This window comes from Girardinichthys multiradiatus, chromosome 15, assembly GCF_021462225.1.
Source record: "Girardinichthys multiradiatus isolate DD_20200921_A chromosome 15, DD_fGirMul_XY1, whole genome shotgun sequence".
NCBI lineage: Eukaryota > Metazoa > Chordata > Actinopteri > Cyprinodontiformes > Goodeidae > Girardinichthys > Girardinichthys multiradiatus.
In genome coordinates, this window is record NC_061808.1 from 13,423,015 (window position 1) to 13,447,303 (window position 24,289).

At 40.0% G+C, this 24,289-nt stretch overlaps 1 protein-coding gene across 2 annotated transcripts in view; it reads right to left on the reverse strand.

Annotated features, from left to right (window-relative positions):
- The window catches only part of LOC124881747 (beta/gamma crystallin domain-containing protein 1-like), a 41,183-nt gene that overhangs the window by 9,836 nt on the left and 7,058 nt on the right, over positions 1 to 24,289 (reverse strand). For both annotated transcript variants that reach the window (XM_047387505.1, XM_047387504.1), the window contains exons 3-14: positions 20,874 to 24,201; positions 20,512 to 20,688; positions 19,159 to 19,197; positions 18,361 to 18,479; positions 14,240 to 14,396; positions 13,916 to 14,055; positions 9,311 to 9,437; positions 7,071 to 7,106; positions 6,450 to 6,610; positions 6,171 to 6,291; positions 3,813 to 3,958; positions 2,508 to 2,634 (exon numbers count right to left, since the gene is read on the reverse strand). In XM_047387505.1, the coding sequence (XP_047243461.1) occupies positions 2,508 to 2,634; positions 3,813 to 3,958; positions 6,171 to 6,291; positions 6,450 to 6,610; positions 7,071 to 7,106; positions 9,311 to 9,437; positions 13,916 to 14,055; positions 14,240 to 14,396; positions 18,361 to 18,479; positions 19,159 to 19,197; positions 20,512 to 20,688; positions 20,874 to 24,201 (4,678 nt within the window). The remainder of the gene's footprint in view (positions 1 to 2,507; positions 2,635 to 3,812; positions 3,959 to 6,170; positions 6,292 to 6,449; positions 6,611 to 7,070; positions 7,107 to 9,310; positions 9,438 to 13,915; positions 14,056 to 14,239; positions 14,397 to 18,360; positions 18,480 to 19,158; positions 19,198 to 20,511; positions 20,689 to 20,873; positions 24,202 to 24,289) is intronic.

Consider the following 24,289-nt stretch of genomic DNA (forward strand, 5'->3'; position numbering starts at 1 on the left):
TTTAGGTGTTTTTGGCCAGGAACCTAAAACACAGGATATTAGCTCTTGAGGACTGGAGTGAGCAATCCCTGGTTTAAATCAAAGCCTAATCTTGTGTTGAATTGACCCTGAAATTTGAAAATTAGGTCCATCCGGGGAAAGACTGAAAATACTCTTTTTCCTATCTGACTGAGCGTGATGTGCTTCAAGCTCTATATTGGAGAGTGACTAATGGTGGGTGGGGTTCTGGGATGGGGGTGTGTGTTAACTACTGTTAATGTCAGGGGGTTGTGTTAATGACTGTGGTTCACACTACAGAAGGAGTTTCTTCACTATTGTTCACTAGTGATAACATCAGTTCTATCACTTGCTAAGTAGTTAGCACAAGCTAGTGCTAGCTATGCTCAAAATCCATACTTTACTTGTCTGTTCTGAGTTTAGTTCTTGTGTCAGTTAATGTAATAGTGTTATATACTGAGTATGAATTATGTGAAGTAAAGTCAAGTATTTATTAATAAAGATCTTATTAGCTTGAGGACGTTGTCCCTATTTTCAGTAGTTCAAATATCCATATGACATTCTTTTAAACCCACTCTTTGGTAGACTTAACATTATACATAAGTCTCTTTAACTTTTTTTTTCTGGTTAAAAAACTACAATCCAACATGTGAGTCACATCTGTGACCCAACCGTGTTGTCTTAGATCAATCATGGGCTGCAATTGTCCATATTCGACCAATAACTATGTTGGCATATTAACTGAAACTGGCTTTTTTTCAATGGAAAAGATTTTATAGTTGAATATTCTGCATGTTAAGTTTTTGGTTTTTTTTTTTATGTGTTTTGATTGCAACCAAGCTGCTTCAACCAGTCAAAATAATTTCTGGGTTTATCTTATCTAATTTATCAAATTTATCTCACAAAAGCAACAAAACCCTTTTATTTATTAATAGTAAACGCTACATCCGACTGCTTAAACAGCGCCTGTTTATCCTCGTGTTTTTTTTTTTTTTTAACCGTGTCCTGTCTGGCAGAGTAGTGCTCGGAATTGTTGTCTGAGTGCCAAGAAGAAGCCCAACATATTTACTTTTACAAGTGGAGCATCACAGCTAACGCTTTAAAGCTCTGCTTGATATTTATAAAAGAAACTTTATTAGAAACTGCTTTGGGAATATTTCAATTGTTACGGACATGGAGACAGAAATGAAAAGGAAGAAAATAAGAAGCACGAAAGAGAGAGAGGTGGGGCAAAAAGGAAAAGGGGAGAGAAGGAGAAAAGAATAGAGGAAAGAAAGAAGGATGAAGAGAATACAACACCCTGCTTGCTTCTACACCTGCAGAAAAAAATCAAATTAACAGCTTTTTACCAAAAAGGGCAAAGGGTATTTATGAAAGGGTGTGCAAAGGGTATTTATGAATGCAAGATGTATTTAGTGGTAAATGCAGATAATAGAGAACATTTGTGTATCTGTTAACACTTGAATCAGAACACCTGAGGGTCTGAGTGTGAGCACCCTTGTGTATACAAGGTTTCTCCATAAAAATATGCAATAGCGAGTGTGAGGAGCCACAGACCTGCCCCCCTGGACCCGGGACAGATACGGAGGAGATCCGAGCCATAGACATCCAAAGGCCCCCCAGAGGACAGGAACCCCAGGAGAACCATCACTGGGACCCACCCAGCAGCCACAGTGCAGAAGCCCCAAGAAGCTGCAGCGGCGAGCCCACAGGCTCCACTGGCAGCCGTCTACGCCCGGGCAGATCTAGCCATAGACCCAGAGACCCAAGCAGAGGCCCGACAGAGCCCAGGGGTCAAGGCCCCGGCAAGCAGCCACCGGGAGTGAGCCAGCACATACCAAAGCCCCCAGCCCCGGACATCTAGAACCGTAAATACACCAGCGGGCAGAGACACCAACCACCGGCAGGTTGTGTGGCGGGGAGGAAATAGGCCCCACATTTGATGAGGAGCCTAAACTGATCTAGGAGAGGGAGACCGAAGACCCAACCTGACACAAAAAACAGGCACACACAGTCACAATCACACATTCCTACCCTCATGCGTATACATAAAAACATTCACACCCACGCACCCAACGTAAAGACAGACAACAATGGATGTCATACACCCACACTCCCCATACATACTCTATAATGATCATTCTTATGATTTTCTCTTTCCACAGGCCACATTTTTATCCTTGATTTGTTTGTGACTCATGCTCATGAAGATAATATTTTCTCTGTAAACATTTCCCTGAGGACTCAGAGGTTTCTCTGCTCTGTCGTATAATTGTGTTATGAGTGTTGTGACTGGTCACATGCGGAGGGTCAGAGCAGTCCTAGGGAAGTGAAATCTCACCAAACACGTTCATCTAACCGCTCAGTCCAAACAAATACACTGACTGCTTTAGCGACAGAATGTCAAATACAACACACTCCCTGGATTGTGTGAGTAATAACCAGGCAACTTTTCCACCAAAGCAAAAACAGTGAAATTCGATGGTTTTCCTGTGAGTCACAGCTCATACCAGCAGGACAGGCATAGCTGAGCCAACTTTGTTATGCAGCCCGCCCCAGTCCTCTGGGCTCACATACAGGCCTTTCTCCAGGATGTAGGACTCGCCGTAGAAGTCAGGCTCTTCAAACACAACCCAGCTGAGGAACAAAAGACAAAACAAAGGGGAAGCGTTATCTCTCTGACAGACTGACAGTTCTCAATGTCATTTTGTTTTAATTATTAAAGACAGGTAAGTCTTTCATGTGACTACAGTTCCTGAGAAAGAGCACCACAAGATTCTACGTTGTGCGCAGTTCTCATAAACGGCAACAATGATTGGCCAGAATCCAAACTAATAGTAGCTTCCCACATGATAGCATGTCAGCATTTTATTACTTAAACATGTTTACAAATTACCAATAGTCCTGCCATTTTGCAACTGGTTCTGATGATAAAAAAAGAAAAAAGGAAGAAAATGTGGGTAAGAGGATGTATTACCTCTACTGACTAATAGTGTGTGAGGCAAGTCTAATTCAAACCCATCATAGCCACTCAGACGCTAACAGGAACGGCAGAGAACAAAGGGAAAGGCGGTGATGTCTAATAGCATACTAGCAGCAAAGCAAGAATTTCAGTGCTGCGAGAGCACTTCCTTGTAAAGAAGGACGCAATGTTCCTCTCTGCAGTAATAACAGTTTTGTTAGTTTCTCCCCTGGGAAGCAGTGGTTACCATTGCATGTTGTGCATTTCATTATCCCTATTTGCTCCCAGTTTGTTCGTTTCCAAATTTTTTTCAAATGATCACTAGATTAAAAAAATATTTTAAAAAAACTCTGCACAGGGTTGCCACTTTTCTTGCTGCGTGTATAAATAGATCACGAGCGAATGCATTTCTTTTTCAGAGAACCATGCACCTCCTCCACACAAAATCTAACTGAATTTCACAATTATCCCACACCACAGCAGGGTGTGAGGCAGCATGCTCCAACATTAACATACCTAAACAGGGAAGTGCAGTGTGGAAAACTAAAAAACATTAGTGAATTTGTTCATCTGTCTTGACCTGTCTGCTTGGGTGTGGGAGTTTTGCCGCTACACCTGAACAATGAAGAGTAGCAGTAATTCGACACAGCACTTTGCACGAACTGTCAGCTAATTATGTGCTTGAAGGGTAGAAAAACATATGTAAAACCATGCGTATTACTGGAATCTAGCAGGTGTATTAAGGTGTCAAGGTAGGTTTCAGGCCAATTATACTTAGTTCTTTTTGTTTTGTTTGCTGCTTAGATGAAAAGCAAAGACTGCAAGGATGAACATAGTAAAAAGTGTCACTTACACTCCACTAATGACATCAATACACTGCGTCTTGATGCCGTAGTGAGTGTCACCCATGTTAACAACGGGCACAGTAAGGTTGAAGTCCACTCCAATCTTGCCAAAGGTTCGGTCACTGAACAATTTCAAGTGCGGAGACAGAAAATCCTGGCACAAAAATAAAATCCACTAGCGTTACAGATGAAGAAAGATAAATAACTCATTATACAGTTTATGCCATTGTTGGGATTATTACCTTTGATGTTTGGACTATGTTTTCACTATTGGTTTCGCATTAATAAATATCAACATTTCCAAATTTTTTCAACTTAGCTCTATTATTTTAAATTTTTAGGAATATGACTGAACTGCAAACTTTAATTATTATAACTATTACTTTTTGTGGTTTTTGTTATTATGGTGACTGTTGTATTTATTTATTGGATTTTAATGGCATGTTGTAATTATGTTGTAGTAGTTTTCAAGTATTTATTGCCCAGAAAATCATACAGTTATAGTTCTGCTAATTATAGTAAAACACTGGAAGTCTAACAAGCTGATATTAGCTGCTTAATTAGTCAGACTATCTGCTCCAGTAGCCAGCCTGCAGTTGAGAAACCGTCTTATTGTAATGGGAGTGAAGCACCTTCAGTTTCTATACAGGAAATATTTCCAAACAGTCAAATTTGTCTTTTTTGTAAGCAAAAGTAAAGACTAGTAGCCTTCTTTCAGCCAGCTAGTAGGCAGTGTGCAACCCCAGGGAGGGTAGGGGCAGCACCGTGTTACTCTATGCTTTAAATAACTGGAGAAAACTCTAGACACTCTGGGATTCTCTCTGGTTTCTTATTAAACCTAGCAATGTTCTGATAACTGTAGGTAGCACTGCTCTAAACCTTAATGATCATTCTTAGGAGCAAAGTGAAGAACTGCAATAAAAGTACACTCACCGGCCACTTTATTAGGTACACCTTGCTAGTACCGGGTTGGACCCCCTTTTGCCTTCAGAACTGCTTTATCCTTCGTGGCATAGATTCAACAAGGTACTAGACATATTCCTCAGAGAGTTTGGTCCATATTGACATGATAGCATCTCACAGATGCTGCAGATTTGTTGGCTGCACATCTATGATGCAAATCTCCCATTCCACCACATCCCAAAGGTGCTCTATTGGATTGAGATCTGGTGACTGTGGAGGCCATTTGAGTACAGTGAACTCATTGTCATGTTCAAGAAACCAGTCTGAGATGATTCGTGCTTTATGACATGGCACGTTATCCTGCTGGAAGTAACCATCAGAAGATGGGTACACTGTGGTTACGAAGGGATGGACATGGTCAGCAACAATACTCAGGTAGGCTGTGGTGATGACACAATGCTCAATTGGTACTAAGGGGCCCAAAGTGTGCCAGGAAAATATCCCCCACACCATTACACCACCACCACCAGCCTGAACCATTGATACAAGGCAGGATGGATCCATGCGTTCATGTTGTTGATGCCAAATTCTGACCCTACCATCCAAATGTTGCAGCAGAAATTGAGACTCATCACACTAGGCTACGTTTTCCAATCTTCTATTGTCCAATTTGGGTGAGCCTGCTTGAATTGTAGCCTCGGTTTCCTGTTCTTAGCTGACAGGAGTGGCACCAGGTGTGGTCTTCTGCTGCTGCAGCCCATCAGCCTCAAGGTTCGACGTGTTATGCGTTCAGAGATGCTCTTTTGAATGCCTTGGTTGTAACCAGTGATTATTTGAGTTATTGTTGCCTTTATATCAGCTCGGACCAGTCTGGCCATTCTTCTCTGACCTCTGGCATGAACAAGGCATTTGCGCCCACAGAACTGCTGCTCACTGGATATTTTCTCTTTTCCGGACCATTCTCTGTAAACCCTAGAGATGGTAGTGCGTGAAAATCCCAGTAGATCCGCAGTTTCTGAAATACTCAGACCAGCCCGTCTGGCACCAACAACCATGCCACGTTCAAAGTCACTTAAATCACCTTTCTTCCCCATTCTGATGCTCAGTTTGAACTGCAGCAGATCGTCATGACCATTTCTACATGCCTAAATGTATTGAGTTGCTGCCATGTGATTGGCTGATTAGAAATTTGCGTTAACGAGCAGCTGGACAGGTGTACCTAATAATGTGGCCGGTGAGTGTATATATCCTGTATAAGCAATGCTGTCTTAAAGGCTTATATTGACAATCAGGAAAAACAATGCCCAGAGCTCCTACGATCACGTTTATATCTTAAGCATCACGTAAAAAACTTAATATGAATTTTAGACAAATTCCAGCCCCCCCACATTCCTGTTTGTCGCATGAATTCAGCTGCTTTGGTCATGCATAGGCCTGAGAAATGTGTACAGTGCAGGACTTACAGATATTGTTGGTCGTAGTGACAGAAGCTCAGAGCTTCCCCATTCGCTGCAGTCCAGGTACTCCCCTTCCTCCAGGATGTGCTGCTGACCCTCAAATCCGGGCTGGCTGTAGCCCACCCAGCTGGAAGAGGAAAACAGCTGCATTTAAATTGCATTCATACATTTTACACTGTTTAAACAAACTGAGAGCTGAATGCACCCAGCTTGGGACTGCAACATAAATAACTTAATTTCAACTTGCACAAAGTAAGGATGAAAAAGCGTGAGACGAACACTCACAATCCTCCAAAGATCTTCAAGGATCCCACAGATTTAATTTCCTTTGTATCAAGGTTTGCCCCATCTGCAGCGATGCCACCTTCTGTCTCACAAAAGCTGAAAACATCACTGTCGATTTCCAAGCAGGAGCCCTCAAAGTTGGGTTTTTCATACACCACAGCCTGCAGAAAGGAATTGACAGGCTGCATTCAAGACCACTGAGTCCAAAACTATTATTTGCATGGTATTAAATTTAATATTTTTATAATTCACTAATCAACATGATCAAACATTTTAAATGAATTTGCATAATGTTTTTCCATTTTCCCACACCAGCTCAATTGATATAACACATTGATCTATGTGAGCAACATGTTAATTTCACCTTCTGCTGTTGCTAAACAGCAGGAACAGAGGATGAATTTGAAAAAAGCTTTGGAAATATCTGCTTTTTTATGACTACAATGGAAATTCCACTACATCGTGACTATTTTTGGTTTAAAGCAAGATCAGCACAGCAACTTGATCTGAAAATAGTAGAAAGCTTTTTTTTTTAGAACACGTTTCCAAAAATTTCTTTTTAATCTGAAATCTTAACTTCCAAAACTCACAATCTAGGAGCGAGGAGTGAAGTGTGCATACCTTAACTTCATTGGGATTCTCCACTTTAAACCCACCCTGAAAAAGAAGCATCATCACAATCAATTGTGTTTATTTATTTCTATAACTTTATAAAGCTAATAAATATTACAACAAGTTCTGTGGTTTTAGAAATAAAGATAAGCATGTCAAGTTATAGGTTTAAAAGAAAATAAAAGAATGCTCATGTGTAACGACTCCAGTCACGCAGAAAGCCTTTGCACAAAGTGACATGCCTAAGCTGTTTAACATGGAAAAACAAAATGCAAGAGGAAGTAATAATAGGAACCTGAAGAGGGTATTTTAAGCTGCTAATTTCCCTCAAAGAGAAAATGTTCTTTCCCCATGTGCAAACAAAACAAATTGCTACAAGATGATGTAAAGAACATTAGCTTTGTCATGAACTTACGTAAAATGAAAGGTCAAATTAGAAGTTTAATTGGATGATGATTTTTTCAAAACTTTGGGGCTTTAAGTGTTTCTCCAAGCATGCATTGAAATGTGAATTCTCTTCAAAATTCACCTCATGAAACTGATTTGTGTGTCCAACTGTCTTGAACGATGCTTTCATTTACCTAATGCAATTCGAGGAGACATAAGCACCATTGCACAGTGCCAAGTATACAGTGCCAGAGTATTCATTCCTTTGAACTGTTCCACATTTTGCCATGCAACAACCACAAAATACATTGCATTTTAACAGTGCTTTATGTGACTGGCCAACACAAAGTAGAGCTTAACAGGACACATAAAAGGATACATGGTTTTCAAAGTTTTGTACAAATAAAAATCTGGAAAGCAAGGTCTGTGTTTGTGTCTGCTCCTTTTACTCTGATACCCCTAAAAAAAAGTCCAGGAGATCCAACTGACTTCAGACATCCCCTAAACAGAAAACTAGCATCATGAACACACCAGCCCAAATGTGAAACAGTATGATGCTGTGGCGATGCCTTTCATTTGCAGAAACGGCAAAGCTTGCAGAGTTAATAGGAAGACAGATGGAGCTAAATAGGGATGGCATTGAATCGTTCACTCCCCCAAAGTATTGAAATGACAGAAGAATTAGAAGAGAGGTTGTAATCAAGTACAAAATTAGAAATTAGAAAATGGAAAAAAATTAATTGCTGATGAATTTTCAAGGGTTAGATAAATAGTAGATATCATGAGTCATTAAGTCAGAGTAATGGTTTTCGAACTGTGATTAAAACATCACTGTTGGTGCTTGGGCACTTTAATACAACGAGGAAATTCTATCACCTATTTACAAGCCAAATTCTAAGCAAGCTAGCTGTAACATAGAGCTAATAAGCTCAAACAGCCCAAAAGACGAGTCATTTAAATCCACTGAACTTTGCTTCAAATTGCTGGATTCTTGTTTACAAAAGGCATAGAGAATGCAGATGAGTACTAGCCTTCTGGTGAATTTACATTTAACCTGTTTATATGTTTATCAGTGTACATCATCCCATTTAAATGTGCAGTGGAAAATATATTTTTTTAAATCGGCCCGTAGAAACTGTAGCAGACGTCAGTGAACCAAGAAGGGCCAATGGCTATTTGTGCTGTGCTCCAACATCTGGGAATTACATCAAGGCTAGCTTAATCATCATTCAGTTGGAAAACCAGCAGGGTTTGCTAAATATTGTACTCAATTCTGGAGCCAATTACTATTAGAATTGCAAGCTACTGTCAATGAATTTAATGTATTGAAACACAAAATGAACTTTATTACAAATAGATGTCATGCAGTTATTTATATTTCACAAGTTTAATGACCCCAAAACTGCCAGAAGTGCAAACAAACTGTTTACCACTGCAGCTATCACGATTTTTAAGTTGGTGAGAAACCTCCATCTGTCCATGATGGAATTCTGACTTCAGGAAGCTTTCCTATTTATTTTTCCAGCTGGGACCTTGGGAATGTATTCTTCAATCGAGCAGTGCAAACTAAATTAAATGCTTTTTTTTCTTTTGATTTGGATAGAAAAGGTCAATCTCTTGTGTTACTGTTTTAGATTGTCTTGTGAGTACAACTACACCTGGAAAAAAGTATTTAGTGATATGGTACTTGTTATCAAACGTCTGAGAATCACTGAAGTGAAACTTCTGACAACAAAAGCAAAACTTTTCAGCAAAACCAAAATATTTATTTCACAGCCATAAACCTCTTTTTTAGAATGGCAACCAGTAGTGAATTTCTTGTCTAATTTCTGTTATCTGCATTAGAAAATACACACAAATACCATTTTAAGTGGTCTAATAGATCCCACAAATGGTGAAGAAAAGCCCCAGGCCTCAGGAACAGGATACACTCCCTTTTCGAGCACACCTATCATGCCTCCAAATCCCGGATCACTGTACACCAGCCACCTGAGGGAAGAAGCAGAAACGCCAACATGACAATTTTATTATGTCAAAATGTCCATCCATGTTACCCAGTGGGATTTGAGAAACAAAAGGAAGTAATGGCCTAATGAATCTGGTTACCTGTAGTGAATAGTGGACATCGTTCTCATACTTAAAAAGATTTGCAACATTGTTCAGATTTTGTACCATTATAAGCACAAAATTCAGTTAATTTTAATAAGATTTTTTGTGATAGACTGAAATAAAATAGTGGATAATTGTGAAGTGGAAAGTAAAATTAAACATGTTTTTTCAGAATGTTTTAAACGTAATACATATTACCTTAATAAGATAAGTAGGGGACACAGCAAACTTTGGATACTCTGCATGACCCTGAATGCACCATCCCCACAGTGAAACATGGTAGTGGTAGCATCATAGTAAGGGGATCTGCTTCTTCAGCACAGACAAGAAAACTGGACAGAACTGATTGGAAGATGAATGCAGCTAAATACAGAACAATCCTGGCCATAATACTGTTAGATGGTGGGACAAAAGTTTACCTCCCAGCAGGATAAGAACCCTAAACAGGTAGCCAGCCAGAGCTACAATGGAATGGTTTAGATCAAGAGATATTTGTGTGCAAGAATGGCCCAGTCCATCTCTAGTGTTTTATGACCAAGCCTAAACTATTTTGTGTTGAAAATAGTTTAGGCTTGTTGGATGGAGTACGGGGGAGTCAGGTTTAGCCTAAACCGGCTCAGTTATGGTTGAGGTGCAAACACACCCTCCATTTCTGCTACCTGTATGACCCCTTCTCTTTTCCAATGGTTATGGTCAATCTGACAGAGAGAGGTATCCCAATCGTTGTGGTTTTTAGTTTAACAATGACCATCAGTGGGCTCTAGATGGACAAACTGTCTACTTTTAAGGCTAGGCTTAAAACTTTCCTTTTTGAGAAAGCTTATAGTTAGAGTGGCTTAGGTTATCCCGAGCTATCTCTGTAGTTATGCTGCTATAGGCTTAGGCTGCTGGAGGACATAATGACCACTTTCACCCTCTTCGCTACATTCTCACACTACTCTCCAATTCTGCATTATTTGCTGTTATTTCAGTTTTTAACCTTGTTCTCTCTTTTCTCTTCCTAGAAGCTACACCTGGCCTGACTCTGTGTCTACCTGTGACACCTTTCTGGAGAGGGGCATCGTCTGCTGGCAACAACTTAATGCTCACCCTCTACCGATGATCCACATGGCCCTGTCTTTCAGTGTTTAACCTTTTCTCTCTCCTAGACATAGCTACTGACTGAGCTTTTACTGTGACTAACTCTATGTGCTCTCTTTCAGACTCTAACCTTGAAAACTGGCTCAGAGTTTATCTGTTCTTTCTTTCTAGGTGAAACGACTAAAGGAGCTACATCCATTAACATTTACTTTTCCTTTCCATAGAAAGGACTCCTGGATCAGTGCTTCTTTGTTCTCTTTGTGTCTCTGCTCTGTTCTCTCAAACCCCCAGTCGGTTGTGGCAGATGGCCGCTCACACTGAGCCTGGTTCTGCTGGAGGTTTCTTCCTGTTAAAAGGGAGTTTTTCCTCTCCACTGTCGCTACATGCATGCTCAGTATGAGGGATTGCTGCAAAGTCAACGCCAGTGACGGTCCACTGTCTCTACATGCTCATCCGGGAGGAGGGAATGCTACAAATCTCTGACTGGATGCAATCTGCTGGGTTTCCTTAGATAGAAAAACTTTTTATCCAATTTGAATAAATAACTGAATCTGACTGCACTGTTCAATGATTAGGATTAATTGGAATGTATGTACCTGACTTTTGTGAAGTGCCTTGAGACAACATGTGTTGTAAATTGGCGCTATATAAATAAACTGAATTAAATTGAATTGAATTGAAATTAAAGGATGGAACAAGAATTGCGGCAAAAGTTGGTCTTGATCTCTAAGAGTCACTGAAAACAATTGCATGATAATCTTTTCACATTTCTGTAAAGAACAGGCATGATTTTCCTTCTACTTCAAATTCTGCACTACTTTATATGTCTCTGTTACATAAAGTCCTATTACAATACACTGAAGTTTAAGACTATAATGTGATAAAATGTGGAAAAGTTCAAGGTGTACATATATCAGCACAGATAAAAAAGCTGAAAGTCTTTCCCAGGAATGACTTAACATTTCCCTGCTGTACACAGCAATTAAAAAAATGCTTTATTGAGGCTTTAAATTTGGATATATTTTAAACCTTCTTCAGATGTAAGCGATACAATCTTGAGTGGATAACAAAAGATGCTTGTTTTAGAGTGAATGCCAGGGGAATGGCATTCTGCAGTTCAAAGCATTTTTCTTCACATTTCAATTTTAGCGTGGGCAGCCTTTGTTGCCCCATTTCTCTGGCATTTCGAGCACAATACCAATGCCTCATACCGAACACCATGTGTGAGCCTCTGGCAGGAAAAAAACAAACCCATCCCTTTCAGCCATAGCTAGGCAAGTAATACCAGGAGGTGATGCGAACCCTATTCTGCTAACACACACAAGCAAAGGAGTACTTTCACTCCATGTGGCTGGAGCAAAACCACAACTGTTGCACAGTTGTCTCCACTTGAGGTAGAAGAAAAAATGTACAGAAGAGCAGCTGGAGAAGATCTTTTAGGATTTTCTGTGTAGCTGGAATCTGACACCCATCACTTTTATTTGTATCTGTGAAGATAGTCAAACATCCTCTAAAGAAAATTCTTCTTCCAAAGGTAAAGTAGCAATGAAGCACAAATATCTAATCAAATTCTCTGTCTTCTGGGGCAGGGCACAAAACGCCCTGAATGCCTACACCTATCCCGTAGAAAAACATTCTATACTTTGCTAAATTGACACTTCTATCTGGTTCTCACTCTTCATCTAGCCTTCACCTCTCCACTTTTTTTCTGACATGCAACGACAGGAAAGGCATTCCCAGACTTGCTAAAGAGTAAGAATCAGAACAAAGAAAACATACATGAAAAAGGTAATAATTATTATCACTCAATGTTTTTCACAACAAAAAATATTTCTACCCTTCAGTGAACCTCTGATGAGTCTACCAGTCAATACATAAAAAGCAGCATAAGTAAAGTCAAATAGAAGTGTCACATATGTTTCCAACCACGATTTCCCACAATTTCTTTGTTGTTTCGAGCCTCGAGGTATTTTCTCTGTTGCATGTTTTAGTTTAGTGAACACTAATTGCTCATAATAACAGGCAGCTTTTTTTCTTATGTGTTTTTCACAGCAGATTTTCACTAGACTAGATAACCATGGCGAATGTGTAAGTGATTGCTGTATTGCTAGAGATTGCCTGTTTAGGAAATGGGTAAAAATTAGCCACTTGCCTACACTTGTCCATATCCACAGGCAAGGTAGATATGGAACCCCCACCCCCACCACCACACACACACACACACACAGTGAGAAGAATGGAAAAACAGGCCCAAAAATTTTTTGAAGCTCACTTTTAGGGCACAGCAGCAAAAAAGTGGCATCTTATAACAACCACTAGATGCCATCTACAACTAGTTTTTGAGAGAGATGTTGTGGAAAGACTCTCTCTCTTAAAATCATAAATAATAGTATGGAGTTTGCTAAATGCTGCTAAGGCTTTAATTGGAGTCACATGCCTTGTTCAGACTGAGGCTGTGTTCTATTTGGCTACAAACACTCCAGGTAGATGTGGCGCAAAACATAGATGAATTTTTGGAAAGCATTTCATGCCCATTGTCAAGTATGGTGGAGAATCTGTGGTGCTGTAACCTTGTTTCTCTTCCAAAGGCCAAAAATAAATATTTAATGCAGTAGCTATTACATCTCTTTTGTACCAATGTGTCATATTGGATTTGGAGGTCAGGGGTTTAGAAAAAAAACATCTTACCAAGTCGAAATCTGACCTTTGCATAGCATTTCAGCTAATTATTCCTGCAAGGATCACAGAAATTCAACATAGAGGGAAATGATGGAACTCAGCGTTTAGATGCAATTGATTTGTATGCAGAAGTTGGAATATCCAAGTTCTTATTGAAAAAATCAAATAGAATCCCCCCTAAAGTAAAAACTCTTATTTTATAGTCAAATCTGCCTTGTCGACCCCCGAGTTTAGATCCATTATGGCTACCACACTCAAAAATAAAAAAATAAAATAAATCTTAGTGCAGTTGCAAGAAAACAGTTTATTTGGACTTGTGTTTTTTTAGCTCATGAAACCAACCATAGTATTGCAGAGCAAATGCAGCATTAACTCCCAGAGTATCGAAGTGATGTTTCAAGTGCTCAGTGCAACTCTGGAGAAGCTTTTTGAAAGACGGCACATTACAAAGTTCTTAAGCAATTTATCAACTTGACGTTTGAATATCACCTTTTATTATCAACTCAGATCACTTAAAACTTCACCTGAGATAACACAAGAAGAAACTTTTTATAGATGGTTGTGTTAAGTTGAGATTTGAATAAAATCAGATGACTCACACTCCAGAGTGGACTTGGATAGAAGCGGTATTCAGCGGGATACCAAATGAACCAGTTTCTATAGTATCATTGTGGTAAGCTGTCACTCTGCCCCGGCCCTCTGGCTCAGTAAACAGATCAATATGAGGGATGCTGTAATCCTACAGAGAGAGGAGAGGTATAAAACATGGCAATTATCAGTAGTGGCCAATACAAATCCTTCAATAATTCCTCCCAGCAATAGCAGATCAATGATTAACTGCTCTGGAATCTGGACTGAATGTCACAGCAGTTATTAAAGGTAAAATGAGGTGAAAACAAGGTGAAGTTAATAAGTGCACACACCCTGACAGCAAGTCGCATGGAGCCAACAACAATTGGTGGACTGTTCTGTGGTTCAGTTTGTAGGCCAGGCTCTGCCCACACATTCTCCAAATCTGTTTCCCCTTCTTCCAAGGCGATGGTGCGACCCTGAAAGTCAGGCTTCTCGTAGAGGATCCAGCTGTAATATGAACACAGTTTTTCAGAGACAACAGAAACAAAAAATGTTGAAGGCTTGATTTAAAAAGTTTGCATTAACTAACTAAAGGAATGTATAGAAATACAATTAATATTTACTGGATCTTCACTCTCATGCCTTGTGCTTAAAATAAACATTAGCAGCCTTACAGCGAGTACAAAATTAGTTTAGCTTGGCTAACTTTTGCATCTCTAGAGCTGACAAGGAAGTGCATAATTATTTGTCTGATTAATCTTCTTACCAAATGAAGTTTAAAATAAACACGACAAAGAATGACAATAACCTGCCCCTTGTGTAAATAGTTAAATGAAACTGCTGTAATTCTTGGTATTTGTTTGAAATGGGAGACTTTGATTAGTTTGGCTGCAGAAAATCCCATTGGATTCTTTTACATAGCTTTCTTCCTATTTATTGCTGTATTATTATGAATTTGCATCTACATATTTACTTATTGTTCAAGGGTGCAAACCTTATTGCAAATGTTAAACAGATGCATGAAATAATCGAACACCCAAAGGTTTGACTATTTTGGAAGCACAGCGTCATGCAGCAGAAATCTGTGCAAGTTGGTTTACTGCAGAGACGTTTGACAGCACATTCCCCAGCTATTTAAGCCAATTAATGTCATTGCAATAGCATAATCTCCCAGTAAAAACAGGTAGAAAATCCAACATTTTTGTTGAGTACTTATTTAAAACACATATTAAGAAATAAATTACCAGAAACACAACTTCCACAAAAAAATATATACATGAAGCATATTTATAATTTCAGTTTTTTTTTTTTTTAGTTGATCACATTGTCTAGAAACTTCCAAGACTAAAAAAAATCCCAGACCTCGTGTTTTACTAGATTATAAATATGACAAGACACAGCAGCCAATTTTTCTTACATACTCTTCCATATAAAAAAACAGAAAGGAGCATGCCATACAAACAAGGTAGATGTGTGTTGATCTCTTTAGACAGCAAATGGCTTCAAGAAACAGCTATGTACCTGAACCTTTCTATATCTACTGTCACAGCAATAATACAAAAGTTAAACTTAGCTGGAACTGTGACAAACAAAGCTGGACGAGGACTCATGTTTATGATCTTGCTTCCACACATAGGGTAGAGAACGATGAGAAAGGTAAAGAAAGTCTACAAAGCTCACCACTACAAAACTGCAGCAGAAAGGGGCATCTTGAGGTCACTAAGTCTCCATGAAAGCCCTAAGGCACTATATATATTCCAACCAGTTTCTTGGGAAAAATTAAGGGACAAGACATTTTCTTTCCTACAATTGCAGACGTAAATGTGTTTACCAAAATGCTAATACTTTGCTTTTTCTGATGACATCATGATTGACATTTTGTAAACAAACTCTCCAGGTGGGTCTAGTGTAAACAAAGAATGAGTGAGTGGAAAAGCACATCATTTCCACTGTTAGGTGCAGTCTAAGATCTGTAATGTTGTGGGCCTGGTTCTATTCATAGGCAGCTGGGAACCGTTTAGAGTTGATGACATCAAGAACTCTTGAATTATTAGGACATACTAATTAAGGGCCTAAAATTGAAAATAGGCCATAATTATTTATCAGAACTATAATGATCTGAAACATGTGGCCAAAAGAACATAAACATGGTTTAATACAAATTCTGTGGGGTGAGATGAAGAAAAAAAAAGAGCAGGAGCAGGACTCTGGACAATCAAGAGAGATTGTTCAAAGTAGAAAGTTCAAATATCCCTCTCTCTGTATGCTTCAACCGTGTAAAATGTTATAGGAAAACAACATCGTATTGGTTTTACAAACAATTAAATAATAAAAGGTTGTATTTTCCTACATTTTTCTGTTTGAGATTCTGCTCTACAAAAAAAATCTGAATTTAGTGTCATTATTTGAAGGTGTTTGAATTTTGATATGAGGTTTTCCCCTCTTCATAATGATGTTTTCCAGGTGATGCTTTATTTTATTCCTTTAGGTTTTATTTCTTACTTGTTCTGTTTATGGTGCATTTTATGCTCTGTTATTTTTGAGAGTTTCCTTTGGTTAGATTGTGTCCCTGGATTTCTGTTTAGTTCCAGTCATGTTTTGCTTTCACTCTCTGCCTCTGCCATAGTAATCAGCTTCATCTGGTCCACCTGCTCATGCCTATCAGTCTCAAGGTTTTCACCTGTGCTATGCTTTTTATACACCCTGCTGTTCTGTTTGCCCCTTGAGGATATATACTGTTTGTCATGCCAAGCCAGTCAATGTCCTTGCCTGTTGTCAAGCCTATCCATGTTTATACATGCTGTGAGTTTTCATTTTTTTGGTTATTCACTGTACCCTTGCACGCCTGTCTGCATTATGAGGTGTGACATTTAGGGATTTTTCACATCTTTACTAGGCATATCAAGAATTCTGGTGGGCAGAGTTATTACATTCCTGTGGAAAATCGTGGCTTAATCTACTGTTGAGGAGACTAGGGCAACAAGGTTATACGTTCATAAGAGAAACGCTTTAATCTTTGTGGAGAAGTCTTTGAAAATAAGTAAAGTTACCAAGGATAAGAGTTTAACCTCTGATATTTCATTAAATTAGTACTATGAGAAGCCCTAACAGCCAACCTCACCCTCACAGAGTCACTTGACATTAATTAGAACAGCATCGCACAACATCAATTGAAGCTTTTTACGTTATTCAGGGGTTGGACAATGAAACTGAAACACCTGTCATTTTAGTGTGGGAGGTTTCATGGCTAAATTGGACCAGCCTGGTAGCCAGTCTTCATTGATTGCACATTGCACCAGTAAGAGCAGAGTGTAAAGGTTCAATTAGCAGGGTAAGAGCACAGTTTTGCTCAGAATATTGAAATGCACACAACATTATGGGTGACATACCAGAGTTCAAAAGAGGACAAATTGTTGGTGCACGTCTTGCTGGTGCATTTGTGACCAAGACAGCAAGTCTTTGTGATGTATCAAGAGCCACGGTATCCAGGGTGATGTCAGCATACCACCAAGAAGGACGAACCACATCCAACAGGATTAACTGTGGACGCAAGAGGAAGCTGTCTGAAAGGGATGTTTGGGTGCTAACCCGGATTGTATCCAAAAAACATAAAACCACGGCTGCCCAAATCACGGCAGAATTAAATGTGCACCTCAACTCTCCTGTTTCCACCAGAACTGTCCGTCGGGAGCTCCACAGGGTCAATATACACGGCCGGGCTGCTATAGCCAAACCTTTGGTCACTCATGCCAATGCCAAATGTCGGTTTCAATGGGGCAAGGAGCGCAAATCTTGCGCTGTGGACAATGTGAAACATGTATTGTTCTCTGATGAGCACCTTTACTGTTTTCCCCACATCCGGGAGAGTTACAGTGTGGAGAAGCCCCAAAGAAGCGTACCACCCAGACTGTTGCATGCCCAGAGTGAAGCATGGGGGTGGATCAGTGATGGTTTGGGCTGCCATATCATGGCATTCCCTTGGCCCAATACTTGTGCTAGATGGGCGCATCACTGCCAAGGACTACCGAACCATTCTTGAGGACCATGTGCATCCAATGGTTCAAACATTGTATCCTGAAGGCGGTGCCGTGTATCAGGATGACAATGCACCAATACACACAGCAAGACTGGTGAAAGATTGGTTTGATGAACATGAAAGTAAAGTTGAACATCTCCCATGGCCTGCACAGTCACCAGATCTAAATATTATTGAGCCACTTTGGGGTGTTTTGGAGGAGCGAGTCAGGAAACGTTTTCCTCCACCAGTTTCACGTAGTGACCTGGCCACTATCCTGCAAGAAGAATGGCTTAAAATCCCTCTGACCACTGTGCAGGACTTGTATATGTCATTCCCAAGACGAATTGATGCTGTATTGCCCACAAAAGGAGGCCCTACACCATACTGATAAATTATTGTGGTCTAAAACCAGGTGTTTCAGTTTCATTGTCCAACCCCTGTATACAAACTTACCATCCCCTCACAACCTTCACAGATATGAGAGGCGAGAGCACAAGAGACGAAGCATCTGCCACATCCCTGTAAATCTCATATGCTTGGCCACTGAACTGAGCTTTTTCAAACAGCACCATCTGCATGGAGACACAGAGGGCAGAAAAAAAAATCATTCCACCACATTAGGCATGCAGAAAAATAATGGAAAAAAAAACATCACGTTAAATACTTCATAGTAAAACAGGATTCATTGAATCGGATGTTTACTCAGCCTAAAAAGCCTATACAGGCATGCAAGTAGGGTATGCTGTTAATGTTTTGAGTCACTTTATAATAGGTTATTCACATATTTATTTGGTCCAATAGAATTTAAAAAATTGTCAAGAGCAAAGTATTGAACAACAAAAACGGCCTTGGGAATAAATATTTTTTTTTTCTCATTACTTTTTTCAAAAGACCTCATCAACAACAAATTTCTATTTTAAGTCAGTGGATTCCCAGCACAGCAGAAGAAAACGGCAGCAGGCTAAGTATCCTGAGCACCTGGGGAATAACTGGCTTAGCTGCAACAGCTATTATAAAGTTATACGCTAATGAAGATGCTCGATTTTTGCACTGCTTTCTCAGCACTACATTTCATGATGCTAATCATACCCAGCTGAACATTTGCACCAGACTTTTCGATGTGCTTTTTTTCCCTCTACAAACAAATTCTGAAAAGCAGATGTTTTCACGAAAACAAAGCGCTGTCTGATTAGATTCTTTTCTTAAAATTTGTTTTTATTGTCTCTGGGCAAATGTTTTTGTTTACTGTACCTTTCCAGGGCGTTTATGAAATCCCTTGACAGCTCTTATCTGGAACACAAAAGCACATATTTAGGATTGTGACAAATGCCGTGAAGCATGATAAACATCTGCAAATTGCAAATTTGTGTTACGTTGAAGCTGTTCTGTGTCTGCAGATTAATCTAATCTTTTTAGATTATTTACAGTCTTTTGGGAGTACACAGCTGATTAAATACTGAAACAGCACAGTTATGGGCAAATTGGACAAATACAGGGTAATATGTGTTTAAAATACTCCAGGGATGCTTTAGAAACCAATGTCAAGCAACAAGACCAAGCTGAACAACTTTGTCAACTATAATTCTATAATAACCCACTGCTTAGGTTTGCAAATGAATGTTCAAACATGCCAAAATGTTTGGCTGTGGATAAAAGTACAACAGCAATTGCCCACAATAACCCTCTCTGATCCTAAATATAACATTTTACATGAGTTCATGTGTAATTAAAACAGAATTACATTGTTCTTTCCAGGAGAAAACCAAGAAACTGACTGTCTTGGATGTAACGTCTTGCTTTAGAAAATACTGACAGACTTTATTGTAACTTTCATGAGTGAACACTACATGATATTTTATACAAATAGGACTATACATAATTGGAAATAAAAATATAATTTCACTAGGAGTATGAAATCTATTGAAAACCGTAACTTTTATTGATATATATAGCTACACATGAACAAGCAACATTTTCTCCTATACATTTAGTTGTTGCTTCTTAATGAAAATTGAGATAAAGGTTACAGACAGATGCTTTGATGCAAAAATGAGGATTAACCTTTATCGATGATTTTTTAAAATCATTTCTGGGTCAGTGTTTGTACAAATTTAAATGTTAACTTGAACAAAATGTACACAAATGGGTTTGTCTGATTTATAGAGAACATTCTGCCTTTGGAATTGGCCAAAGGCAGAACAGCCATGATAGACCTTTGAGATGATCAGCCAGTGATCGATCAATCTCTAAAAAAGGACTAAAGTGTGTTAAGCATGTTTTGGATTATGGATTTGCAAATGATAACCACAATCACTAAAATCCTCATTAGTCGCAGCAAAGTTCATGTATTCATAAAACGGTATACAGGGGAAAGTGGTCCAAATATACAGTAATAAAATGCAAGTAAAAGCTGTCCTACAAATGAGACATACGCATTTTATTCATAAAAGCCATATGAGGAGCAGCTTTATGGAAAATGCTGCAAAAACAGCCTGCCAGCTCACTCTGTCAACATCTGAAACCTGATACTTCTAACTGTAGTGGCTTAATCTATTGCATAAAACAACATAGCATCCTGCAGCAGCATGCTCGTGATGTGCTTACGGTATTTCTGAGCGCTTCGTGTGGTTGGGTCAAAGGTTCCTTGGAAAGATGCTTAGGGTGTGTGGTCAGAGGAATCTCAGAAAAGCTTGGAGCTGCAGAGTCAGGAAGCACCAGACCTGGTTTTATGACTCCATCTGCCATACCTCCAGAAAGCAGAGATGCCATTTTCCCTGTGAGCTGAGACATAAACAGACATATCTTTGTCTCATGGCTTGTTAAAATGTTCTCAAGTGACTTTTATTAAGTTTCATTTACACAGTACACTGAACTTTCACTTTTAAGCGAATAGCTTTGCTTTACTTCATTTAGCTTCAATAACAGTGACATTAAAATAATTTTCCTTCAGACAGAGTGAAACTAACCTCTGGTTTGACTTGGTCCTGTCCTTGTAAACCCAGCACTGCTTTTACTTGATGCTGTGGGAGGTACTTTTCTAAATAGTCAGGCAGCTTGATGTCATTAAAAGCAGGAAATGGAGGACCTGAGTCACTGACCACAGTCTCTGCAGCACAGGTTTCCTCTTCACTCTGCTTGGCTTCTGTGAGTTTGGTTGCAGCTGAGGCTGTCGGGCTTTGGGGGGCCAGCTGGGGGGAAGTTAGGGGGCCGAGCTGGGGGCCTTCACTAGGCAACAAGTGGTCTGAGCTGGTGACTTCAGAATGAGTCTGAGCTCCATTTCTCTTACCTCTAATAAGAGAGGAGGTGAGACTGCTGAGGATACAGCTCCTCTCCAAGCGAGACTTCACTTTTATTTGGTCCTCTGTCTCTTCTTTTCCCTCTTCTTCAGTATCCTTGTCTCTGCGGCCACTAAGCAGCAGGCTCCTGTTGGCAAAGCTCACCTTAGAAGGTATTAGGCTAAATTTTGTCTCTGAGCTCTTGAGATTGGCTAAAAGGCTTGGAGTTTTTTCTAAAGTTAACTTTGACTGCTTCCTCAAACCAAACGTGAACTCCTCAGGGTCAAACAGCTTCTCAAAACGGTCTTCCCTAATTGCCGGCATTACAAAGGGATGCTGGGGGGTCCGAAGGTGGTTGTGCTTACGGGGTGGGAGAGAGAATGGTGCACAGAGCTTCTGAATTTTTTTGATAAAATCATCATCATCTAGCTCACCAGAAGTGTCCAACAGGTTGCTCTCACTTCCAGAGGAGGTCAGTTTTCCCTTCAGGACTTTTATCTTGTGCTTGGGAACATCTATATCTAGCCAGCTTGATGGTGTTTCTTGCTGTTGGGAGGAATTGTCTTTCTTTAGCTCCCTTGGCAAATTGAGTTTCCTCACGGATGGAAGGTAAATTGAGTCTGGGATCAGCTTATTAGCCTCTAGGGGTAGAGGAGGTGTTGGAGTTTGACTCAACGTGTTGTTAGCTGGCTCCTTTATGACTTTGTGGACTTGTGAATGTGAGGAACTATCACTATTAGCAACAGGTGAAAGTGTATTCCCTGGGAGAGTGAATATTTTCTCCGCTGCCTTTTCTTTTTCATTTCCCGTTAAGTGAAGTGTGATGCTATCAGTAGGGCACTGAGTTATTTTCTTTGCATCCTTGAGTGAAGAGACATCAATCGTACTCTCTGTGCATCTTGATTCCTCGGACCATGTGTGGCTAAGAGCTGGGTTCCTGATTTCTTGCACTGTTGGCACAGTAGTTCCTTTTTCCCAGTCATCTTCCCTGAGACTTTTGCCTAATGTAGATTCATTGTCAGAAATACAAGAAGACTCTTCAGCAGTTGAATCTGTCTTTTCCTTGTATATCACATCAACCTGAGCAAGTACCCTCACGAGAGTGTCACTAGCACCTTTTGCACTCACTCCCTCATCTGGTGTAGCTGCTTTGGTAATAGGTTTTGACTCGGAGAGCTCAGCATCATTAGCTCCATGTGCACATGAGTCATCAAGTGAATTCTCTGATTTTTCCATGGATACAGAATCAGGCTTGGTTGCTCTCGCCACCAGCTCACTTTGTATTCCAGAGCTTTCTGCGAGTTCTGGTTGTGACTCAGGAGGCACATTTTTGTCTGTCTCTGCCTTCTGTGGCTCTTTATCACTCTCTGTTGCACTCACAGCCTCATAAGTCTGGGTGCTTGTACAAATAGCAGCTTTTTCTGGACGTATAGTCAACGGCTCACTGGGTTTTTGTGTTTCAACAGGGAGAGCTGATGATCCAGTGGTATTTTTTGATATTTGACAGTTTGCTTCTGGTTGTTTTGATTCTCCAGCACTCTGCTCTTTCCCTAAGATACTTTGCTTACTGTCGGCAACATTATCCTTTGTAGGGGTTTTGTCTGAAGGCAGAAGCTGCTGGGTTTTTTCTATGTCTCTCTCCTCAGTATGATGTAGATTTCCACTGTTCGTTATTTCTAATTTCTCCACTTCTTCAGTCTCAGCTTGACATATTAGGAGTGTGTCTGTGCTGGGAGGAAGTTGGTTTTGTTCTGCTTCTTCTTTAGCTGGTGTACTTCCTTCCTGCTTAGTTGTTGATTCGAGCTGCATTGATAATTCTTCATCTAATTTGGGTTGTTCAGCAGATGACTCCTGATTTGCTGCAGGTGGCATTTCAACCTGCCGTTTAGCTGAAAGAGCTGTTGATGGGGAGGATGTTGAAGTTTCAATCCTGTCCTCTGAGGAGTTTTGTCTGTCTTGTGTAAATGTAAAGCTCTGTTCCTCTGATATTTCCCCCTGTTTGGGTAAAATGTTGCCCTCTTTGTCAATAGTCCCTTTTGTTTCACTGCTACGGCAAGCAGTATCAGGTTCATCTCTATTGACAGGTGATTTAGCAGCTCCCTCTAATTCATTTTTAAATTCATCCTGTTTAGTTTCAGTCAAAAGCTGCATTCCTGATTTGTCTCCTGGGAGTTTTTGCGATGGTAATGTGATTGTTTTTGGAAGTTGTTTGGGGGTAGAGGGCATCTCCTGTGTATTTCCCCCCTCCTCTTGTTTTATATCAGAAACATTTGGTGTGATTTGTACATTTGGGCTGATAGGACTAGCTGTTTCTTTATTTTTCCTTCTTTTAGACCGGGAGCCTGTTCTGCTTGGGCTTTTGTGCTGTGGGGTCATGTTCTTGGTAATATCTGCAGAATCTTGTAAATCATCTTTCTCGGTAGTAGTTAAATGTGTGACTTGATCTACATCCTTTGTTTCTGTTTCATTAGTTTTAGAGTTCATTTGCTGCAGTTCTTGAGTGGGCATCTGTACCCCTGCAGCAGAAATTTCCTGTCCATCTGGTTTTGTTGTTATCTCTGACTTTGTTTTTGTCTGTATTGGCTCTTTGGTATCAAGTTTATCCAGAATGTCCAGTCCTGAGGACTTTGATGAAGGAACAGCCACAGATGAGTGGGATTTTTGAGACATTCCTTTTAAAGGTGGCCTCTGATTCGGCACTGGTTTTGTTTGTGACTTTGAAGCTTCTGCAAATTTTCTCATTCGTTCCTTAATAGTCATTGGTTTCTCACCGTCAGTTGATGCAATGCCGTACCTGCCATAACGTTCAGCAGATTTAGACCTCTGCTCAGACGAAAGTAAATCAGTTTTTAACCTGTCTGGGACAGTTCGGGTTGGGGAGACATTGGCACTTCTTGGCGTCTGGGAGGTCTTTTTGAAACCCGCATCTTGTCTTTTCTGCTCAAACAGGCTGATTTTATCCGCAATCTGGCCAGCAACAGGTTTGTGCTCTTCAGCAACCTTCTTTGGATCGGGGGGACTGTGCAAAACAAAAGGAAAACATATGAAATATCCAAAGCAATGCAGCACTTAAAGATGACTGCCTTATAATCACATACTTTCTATGG